The 9,303-nt window shown below is 50.2% G+C and overlaps 1 protein-coding gene and 1 non-coding gene across 2 annotated transcripts; both read right to left on the bottom strand.

The window, feature by feature from the left end:
• Positions 1-892: 892 nt before the first annotated feature.
• On the bottom strand, positions 893-1,033 carry LOC138392655 (U4 spliceosomal RNA). The gene has a single exon (XR_011234945.1). It is a non-coding gene; the product is annotated as a U4 spliceosomal RNA (small nuclear RNA).
• A 2,461-nt stretch (positions 1,034-3,494) lies between these two features.
• On the bottom strand, positions 3,495-9,082 carry ASB16 (ankyrin repeat and SOCS box containing 16). Its single transcript, XM_069481503.1, has 5 exons — positions 8,782-9,082; positions 7,081-7,348; positions 4,729-5,221; positions 4,103-4,216; positions 3,495-3,680 (listed from the first exon to the last, which is right to left on the bottom strand). The coding sequence occupies exons 1-5, from the start codon at positions 9,080-9,082 to the stop codon at positions 3,495-3,497; spliced, it is 1,362 nt and encodes a 453-aa protein (XP_069337604.1).
• Positions 9,083-9,303: the final 221 nt, after the last annotated feature.

Raw genomic sequence — 9,303 nt, 5'->3', positions numbered from 1 at the left:
TCTATGAATTTGCCTGTTCTAGGTACTTCATATAAGTGGAATCATATAGTATTTGTCCTTTCATATCTGGCTTATTTCACTTAGCATGTTTTCAAGGTTCATCCATGTTGTAGCATGTATCAGAATCAGTGCTTTTTAAGGCTGAATAATATTCAATTGTATGTATATACCGTATTTTCTTTATCCATTTATCTAATGGACATTAGGGTATTTCCACCTTTTGGCAATTGTGAATAATACTGCTATGAACACTGATATACAGGTATCTATTGGAGTCTCTCAGTTCTTTTTTCTGGCTTCTTTTGATCAACAGTACATTTGTGAGAGGAAAGGTACTGTTTTAATTTCTGTGTACATGTACCTTTTGGGTTTTAAGGTTTGGTGTTTTTATTTTGAAGAACACGGAAGGGGGCAGGACATCATAGTCCAGTTAGGCAGAATTGTGAAGAATAAGTAGAGATTTACCAAGTTCCAAACAGAGAGAACAGCAGGTTCAAGGACTCTCGGTATATATTTGAGGGAATAAACAATCCACTCAATTGAACCACTGCTAATATTTTTATATAATAATAGCCACTATGTTTATTGAGAGAGCTTACTAGATGCCATGTATTTATGCTAAGGACTTCACATACATTATCTTATGGAGCTCTATAAAGTAGCTCCTACTGTAGGTTTGGAAACTGAGGCTCAGAGAGAATAAATAATTGTTCAAATTATACAGTTAGTGGTGGAGCTAAAGTCATCTCTCTCTCTCTCTATATATATATATATTATATATATGTATTAATAAGATCTTATTGTCCATAGTATTTGGTCCTCTACTATTTTCACTTAACTATATACTATGAAGCTTATCCCATTTTTATTTTTATTTATTTATTTTTTTCAGTCTCCGTAGAGACTGTCAAAAATTGCCAATGCCGACTATATTTCAAGTCATCATGGTGGGGTATTGGGAAAAGTTTTCAATTAGCAATAATCGCGCCTCAGATAAACCTCATTGGCTACGATACTGCCATTGCGCAAAGTTTATTTTTAAATTTTTTTTTTCTATTTTAGTAGAGATGGGGTCTCGCTCTTGCTCAGGCTGGTCTTGAACTCCTGAGCTCAAGCTATCCTCCCGCCTCTAAATTTTTAAATTTTAGAGACAGGGTCTTGCTCTGTTGCCCAGGCTGGAGTGCAGTGGTGGGATCATAACTCACTGCAGCCTCCAACTCCTGGGCTCAAGTGATCCTCTTGCCTCAGCCTCCCAAGTAGCTAAGACTAAAGGCACGAGCCACCATGCCTGACTGATTTTTTTATTTCTTTTAGAGATGGGGTCTTGCTATGTTGCCCAGGCTGGTCTTGATCTCCTGGGCTCAAGCAATCCTGCCGCATCGGACTCCCAAAGTGCTAGGATTACAGGCGTGAGCACCGTGCCCGGCCTATAACATACTTTTAAACAGCTTCCTAACAGCATTACCTTCTGTGTTGTGCCATCATTTTTTAAATTAATCTCATTTGGATGGACATTTAGATTGTTTTTAGCATTTTGTTTTTAAACAATGTTTTGATAAACATCTTTGTACATCTTTGATGACAGATCTTTGTACACATCCATGATTCTTTCCCTGTGATAACTTCCTAAAACTGGAATTGCTGGGTCAAAGGGTGTTTACATTGTTAATGGTTTTGATACATGGTGCCCCATTGTCCTCTGGAGAGGTTGGACCTATTTATATTCCCACCAGCTGTATGAGTGGCACCTATAGTGTTCCTTTTCCATAAAACATAGAGTAGAGGCTAGAGGGGAACAGGGAATAGATGGGGGAGTGGTTTTTATTTGTTTTTTTTTTTTTTTTGGTTTGTTTTTTGAAACAGAGTCTTGCTCTGTTGCCCAGGCTAGAGTGTGGTGGCATCATCATAGCTCACTGCAACCTCATACTTCTGGGCTCAAGCAAACCTCCCACCTGAGCCTCCCAAAGTGCTGGGATTACAGGTGTGAGCCACTATGGCTAGCCAACAGCTTTTTAATTTAAACAAAACTTTTTGAGAGACAGTGGGTGAGTGGGTAAGAAAAAAAAAGAATAAAGGAAAAGAAAAAAATAAATAAAAATTTTTTTAAGGACAGGGTCTCATTATGTTGCCAAGGCTGGAGTGCAATGGCTATTTACAGACACAATCATAGCTCACTACAGCCCCAAACTCCTGGGCCCAAGCGATCCTCCTGCCTCAGCCTCCTGAGTAGCTGGGACCACAGGCGTGTACCACTGTGCCTGGCCCTTGAGCTGTTCTTCTAACAGTTGCTGAGTGCAGAAAACTTGGAAGCCACAGAAGAACAAAAAGGGGGAGAAATAAACATGGAGTTATGGGGACCTCAGGCATATTTAAACCTAACAACATCCACATTTTCATTCTATGCACAAATCATTTGTTTGCGTTCATAAAAACCAGCTTGCCTTGGAAAGCTTCTTCCTAGAGCTGTACCTGTATTGTGGTACCTTTGACTAGGAGGCCAGAGGAAGAAGTGAGGGGGTGGGAACACTTGGTGGCTGCTCCTCCTGTCACAGGCCCTCAGAGACCACAGGTAGTGACCATTGTTTAAGACACCATGAATCACTTTGGGGTCGGGGAAGCACACCTGGGGAAGCCCAAGGCTTCATGCATCTTCCTCCCTCAACAATCTTTACTGAAAAGCTCGTTCAAAGAACACAGTTAATTAAATAAGTACAGCACCCAGGAAGGCACTGTAGAGACTATTTGCACTGAGTCTAGAGGGTCAATCAGCCAAGACCAGGTCAAAGAACGTGGAAGAGTATGCCAAGCAGTGGGGAAGAGGCATGCAGACACCTGAAAGCAAAGAAGAGCAGGTCATATCCAGCACCTGGCTACTAGTTTACCAGGCTGGATTATTGGAACCTCAGAAGGTAGAAGGGAGGTGAGGAGGCCAGAGAGCTTGGCAGAGGCCAGGATCTAGAGGCTTTGTTTTATTGAGTTTTGATTTTAGCCTGAAGGTAGAGAGAATCCAATGAGGGGAATGATCAGAGTGGTGACTCTCAAGGATCATTCCAGCATCCATTCAGGGCATGGGTTTCAAGACCTTCACATAAGTGACAAGGGCAGGTCAGGCAAGGCAGTGCAGGCAGAGTCTGTCACTGTTTAGGAGGCTGAACAGGGATATGGGTGGCAGGGGAGGGAGGTGACAAGGATCACCTGTTCCTGGCTTGGGGCCTGGGTGGATAGAGGCGCCATCCATTTAAGCACAGGAGGAGGTGGGCAAAGGCTGAGTCCAGGAACAGGCTGAGCCTGCAGACCTTCCCATCAGAGAAAGGGTCTGAAGCTCAGGTCCGGCGGGAGGTCAGCAAGTGGCTCAAGAAGCCAGTGTAGGCATGAGCTGGACCAGGAGGGCATGCAGAGTGCGGAGAAGAGGGCCAGGGACTAGTTCTCTAGGATCGGGGGCAGGGTCCAATGGAGGGGGCAGGGCGAGCTGTGGGAGCAGCGTGGCATGGGGCTCACTGAATCTGTCCCTCCACACGCAGCAGCAGGTAGTCCCTGAGGAGCGGGGGCAGCGGGAGCCGGGCAGCAGCCTGCCGGCAGCGACTCCCCAGCTGAGCACGCACAGCCACACGGGCCAGGTGCTGCAGCCGCCTGGGCTGGTTCACCATGCGCAGGGCCGAGCTGTAGAAGGCGTTGTGCTCCTAGGTCAGGAGGAAAAGACAGTCAGGTGGCCCAATACCCTTGACTATGCCCTACTATCTGGGGGCAGCCCAGTGTTGGGGGCCCTGGGATTTTACAACATGCACCCAGCTGGGTGTCTAGGGCATCTTGAAGGACTCAGATTGAGAGTCAGAGAGGCCCTGCAGTGGTCATGGGAGCTGGGGCTACACTTCAGGGCAGGGTCTCAGCCATGTCTGCACCCATTCCCACCCCAGAGGTGCCTGATAAGGGGTGTATGAAATTAGAAGTCAGCCTGTGCTGCCAGGGGAAGGGGGTACCTTGGAACCCAGGGGTTCCACTCGGCCCATTCTCTTCCATCCAGGGCCTGCCTCCATGAAGCTGGTCCTGGAGGAACAGGCCTGTGGCTCATCCTTCTTCCCCGTCTCCCCTGAGGTGGACATACCTGCCATAGCTCTGGAAGCACCGTCTCCACCCAGCCATCACAGGATGGGACACAAGGATAGGCATTAAGCAGGACTTCCAGGGCCCGAGGAAAGTTGGCACAGTGTTTCAGCATCTAAGAATCAAAAGAGGGTCTCGGGCGCTACGCCTCCTCCAACCAAGGGCAGACCCAAGTCCAGCCTGACTCAAATCCCCACTCACACCTTAATTTGTTTTTATTTTTGTAAAGACATGTTGCTATGTTGCTCAGGCTGGTCTCAAACTCCTGACCTCAAGCAATCCTACCCTTGGTCCTCCCAAAGTGCTGGGAGCCACGGCCCCCAGCCTCATAACCTAATTTGGGGGAGCTAAGGCCTGTCTCCTCTTCCTTTCTATGCCTCAGTTTACCCCACCCCTCAAGTGTGCTCCAACCTCTTGGCCCCAGTTTCCTTGGGGCTCTTTCCTCCCTTGGACACCCTCCCCTATAACCCTCTCCCCCAGCCCAAGATAGGAACAGATCTGTGGCCACTGAGTAAGCTTTCAGTCTCTTGGACCCCTCTCTCCCCCAGAGGTAGGGCAATTCCAGCCGCAGTCCCCCACCACCACCCCGCGCCATGGGCGCCTCGGTCTCAGGCCCTCCCTGCGCACCTCAGGGCGCGCAGGCTGGGCCCCGTAGTCCAGCAGCGCCGCGAAGAGGACCTCGGGCTCCCAGTTGGGGGCGTCCTGCACGGACTGCAGCGCGCAGTCCATGGGTGTGTGGCCCGCCCCGTTGGGGACTCCAGCGCAGGCCCCGTGGCGCAGCAGCAGCTCGGCCAGGCCTCCGCAGCCGTTGGCACAGGCGTTGTGCAGCGGCGTGTGGCGCTTGCGCCCGGCCGCCCGGGCATCAGCCCCGGCCTCCAGGAGCAGACGCGCCGCGGCCTCGTGCTGCCTGCCTCTGCCTGGACCCTCGGCCCCCGCGCACGCCGCGTTCAGCGCCGTCTCGCCCTGGCTGGTGCGCAGGCCCACGTCGGCGCCATGCTCCAGGTAGAGAGCCACGTGCCGCTCCAGGCCGCGCGCCGCCGCCACGTGCAGGGGCGTCACCTCGCTCTCGTAGGCCGCCAGGTTCACCTTTGCTCCCGCCTCCAGCAGCAACTTGGCACACCTGAGGACAGGGCACAAGGCCCCAGGGCAAATCCTGAGGGCCAAAGTCCTGGTCCGGGATCCCACCACCTGCTGTCACCACCCCTGCTTCCTTCCCTCACTCTCCTCCATGTCCACCCTCGTGTCCCCCGTAAGAATCACAGAAGCCCCATGACAGACAGCAGAGCTGGAAGGCCCAGGAAAACCACCAGGAGCATCCACGATTTTGAGATGAAAAACTTCAGCCCAGAAAGGATTCGTGCAGTCAAGGTCACACAGCAAGGGAGTGGCTGCACCAGAATTAGTACTCACTGCCTCAGACAGTCCCTCCCAGAGCCTGCCCTGACTCCCCACTGGAATGGGCCCCCAAGGCCTGGTTCTGAATCATTTGTCAATGGCCTCCTAACATTTTGATAGCACAAAATTTTGAAAACCCACTCCTATGTACACTACAAAGCATAGGAAATGTATGCACCAAAAAGAAAAATAAATAGAAGTTCTATTTTCTTCCTGGCCTCAAACTTGAAGACCACTCTTCTAGACCAAGCCTCGATCATTGAGGCAAAGGCAGGCACTCGGGGACCTTCTTACTCCACCTTCCGCTAGAGAAAACAAACAAAAGCAAAGGAACAAACCCCCCCAGATTTGAGAGTGCATGTTTCACAGTGCCCGGGAAAATTATAGGCCAGAACACTGTTGTGGCAGATATGCATCATTACCTACTGCAGGGTAAACCAAACACGTAACGAACTAAATTAATAATGATGAGATTAAACTAACAGTAATTTATAATTAAAAAGCCACAATGGCAGCCACTGGAAACTCGGGAGCAGATCCGTCGACCCTGATAAAACACTGATAATCAGGTGTCCTGTCCCAAAATGGCCAGAATTCCTGCCCAGTCCTCCAGCAGATGCTTTGCTCAGTGGCCAAGAATTTAGTAGCAGTCAGTCTTCCATAAACTACTGAATTTATTTCCTCAGTAAATTCTAATCATGGGCTAATTTTTGTTTCCAAATGCTCAATTTAAGTAACACTTAATAGCTCACACAGTAGGGTTCTAGTAAGTGACCATTCTAACCTTACTTGAAAGGATGAAGTCTGTTGGAAGGCGCAGCACGCGCCCATAAGAACCCAAGAAGGGGCTGGCAAATTTGGATCACTTCTGGGTCCAGCACTGATATACCTCTGGCAGGGAGCAGTCCCCAGCATGTGAGCTGTGGAGAGTCTTCCAGGAGCCCTTGAATCCTTACCTGCCAACCCTGTGTGTTGACCTGATTGTAAAAGTGCAAATACCATCATGCAGGGGGTACAAGAAACTGTTGACCTTAAAAAAGGAGGGAGAAGGAGGTATGGGGGGCCTCACACTGAGGCTGGGAAACATGAAGCTAGATTTTTCTTGCTTTCTTTTTGTAGAGACAGAGTCTGGCCATGTTGCCCAGGCTGGCCTCAAACTGCTGAGCTCAAGTGATCCTCCTGCCTCAGCCTCCTGAGTAGCTGGCACCATAGGCATGAGCCACCATGCCTGGCTTGGGGCTAGCTCTTTCTTGATGCCCACCTGGAAACAACTAGGAATTTGGCTACAGAGGATTCACAGGGAGTTGGCGACTGCAGTGAGAAAGTTGGAACAGGGTTTTCTCAAAAAGCAACAGAACTTCTGCCTCCTGGGCTTAGCAGATGTGACCTTGGACAAGTCACTGAAACTTTCGGAGCCTCATTTTTCTCTTCTCTGTCTCCAGGCTGCTGTGAAGACATGTATGTGAGGTGCTTTGGAACTACACAGCTGCTATGGATGTCAAGCTCTTCCTCCTGGCCCTGGGAGTTGGAGACACACATACATACTCACTCCTCCCCAAGCCATCCCAGTCCCTGGGCACCTACTGCAAGGACTCAGGGGTTGTGCAGAGGTGCAAGGGGGTCGTGCCCTCCTCAGACAGCACATTAGCCTTGGCGCCGAAGGTCAGCAGCAGCTGCACACAGTCAGGCTGGGCCTGGGCACAGGCCTCGTGCAAGGCAGCCCGGCCCCCGACCCGGGCGTCCAGCTCAGCCCACTGCCGGATCAAGTGTCGGGCACAGTCTGTGTAGCCTCGGGCCGCAGCGATGGTGAGGGGCGCCGTCTGCTTGGTCTTGGGGGTCAGCACCCAGAACCCTGAGGAGAACAGGCAGTGTCAGGGGTGGTGTGTGAGACCAGCAGGCAGGGCGGGCAGTGGGGTGCTAGTTCCAGCTGACAGCTGACGATGGCCTTCCCACTGCCGGCTCTGCTGAGCACAAACACTGTGCCAGGCTGTACCCATGGGAAGGGCCTCACTGAAGCAAGCCCTGAATTGGGAGTATAAGTTGGAACAGCCTTTTAGAACAGTTTGTCAATTTGTAACAAAACATAGTATGTGTCATAGACAAAAAAAATTAACTGCTCTATAAAGCCACAAGGGCCAACTAAGGAGAGTGAATCCCATAAAAAGGAAACCTGGGGTCTCTGAGCTGCTTAGGGAGTCAGTGGCTGTTTTTGTTCTCCTATGGCCTTGGGTGTGGTGGTGGTGGTGGGTTATGGACAGGTGGGCCTGGGGCTGCGTTTGGGAGTGGCCACAGAGCAGAGCTGAGCTCTGGGATACTTCTGGGGCAGGGAGGGTTGGGTAGAAGTAGGAAGAAAGGTTGAGGGGGGGAGTAGGAGGTAGCGGTGGGGAAAGAGAGAGTGAGGGGAGGGGTTGATCCAGATTGGAATGGTATCAACGGTCAGGGAGTTATTCTGAGGACATAGATGCCTAATATGGAACTATAAATTGTTCCATATTAAGTCTCTGGTTTTTCTAAATCTTGGGTAAAACTTGTTTTGCTTTTCATAAGAATTGAAATTAAGGCCGAGTGCCATCTTGGGGATGATGGACAAGCTGTAGGGCAAGACCAGGATGCCCTGGTGGGGTCACAGTCATGCAGGGATTTGGAGCCTGTGGTGACTGTGAGAGGATCAGCTCTCCCAGGGACTTGAGCCCCAGGTCCATGGGTGAGTGTGGTCTCCTGTCTGTCTTCAGACCGTGAATATATCCTAAGGAAGTCATCTGGCAACTACATAAAGACGTTTGTCATACTGCTATTTAAAATAGTTAAAAAGAAAAAAGGAACGCAGTCTACCCAGTCTATTAATATTTGGGGCTAGTTATTTAAATCGTGGCACATACCCCACAGTATAATTTATGCACCTATTTAAAATATTTTATAGACATGGTTACTGACATGAAAGATGTAACATGAAAAAAGCAGGTTATAAAATTGCATGTAGAATATAATTTCATTCTTTGAAAGAAGAAATATTCATATGCATGGATATATTATATGTGCAGAAAAAGAAAAAATTATGTTTGTATACCTCTGTTACTATATAATTAACATAATATGTACATAATTATATATGCCAATTTAAGATATAGAGTATGTCAAAAAGAATATAACTTTTAATTCTGAAAAGACATACAAGCCACTGACTCTGCCTCATCTCTGTTTAGGAGGGAGCCAGGCTGGGCGGTGGGTCTGCAGGGAGGGAATGGGGCCTGGGTGCTCCCTCTCCTGCCTCTTGGTGCTCCTTACCCTGTTCAGCCGACCAGGCCAGCTGGTTGCTTACGGTCTCCACAATCATGTTGGCAGCCTCTTCATCTTGGAACAGGGCTTGGACCTGCTGCAGGTCGCCGGAGAATAGGGCATTGTGGACAGCTGGGTCTCGGCAGGAGCGGCGCGGCCTAGCGAGTCGGGCCCGGGCACTTAAGGGGCACCTGTGGCTTCGGCTCTGCCAGGCAGCAGCCCGCCTCCGATCCTCCCATTCCAGCCACTCCCGCTGCAGGCGGAGAGAGCGCAGCGTGGAGGAGGTGAAGGGGAAGGTCTCCCCTGCCATGGGGAGGGGCCCGGGGGTCGGGGCAGTGGCACCTGGGCAGAGCAGGCTTCTCTCAGCCTACCACCCTTGCTCTGAGGAGACACCCTACCCCCTCCTCCGTAAGCCAGAGAGAAGAGCAGCTGAGGCTATAAATAGGCCCTGCCCTTGGCTGCTGTGGTAAACAGTTTGCTCAGTCATGATCCTGGTGCACAGAAGGTGCTGGGCCAGCCCATGCCCCTGCC

Source organism: Eulemur rufifrons, chromosome 9 (genome assembly GCF_041146395.1).
Source record: "Eulemur rufifrons isolate Redbay chromosome 9, OSU_ERuf_1, whole genome shotgun sequence".
In the NCBI taxonomy this organism is placed as follows: domain Eukaryota; kingdom Metazoa; phylum Chordata; class Mammalia; order Primates; family Lemuridae; genus Eulemur; species Eulemur rufifrons.
Note: the sequence above shows the minus strand (reverse complement) of the source record. Positions and strands in the feature narration are given on the sequence as shown.

What these genes read in the sequence shown, in the direction of transcription:
- ASB16 (XM_069481503.1), bottom strand. Translation starts at nt 9,082, where the DNA reads ATGGCAGGGGAGACCTTCCCCTTCACCTCCTCCACGCTGCGCTCTCTC. An exon ending in GGCCTGGTCGGCTGAACAGG is followed by an intron (nt 7,349 to 8,781) that starts GTAAGGAGCACC and finishes TGTTCTCCTCAG; the next exon opens with GGTTCTGGGTGCTGACCCCC. An exon ending in CCCAGCCTGCGCGCCCTGAG is followed by an intron (nt 4,217 to 4,728) that starts GTGCGCAGGGAG and finishes TTTGATTCTTAG; the next exon opens with ATGCTGAAACACTGTGCCAA.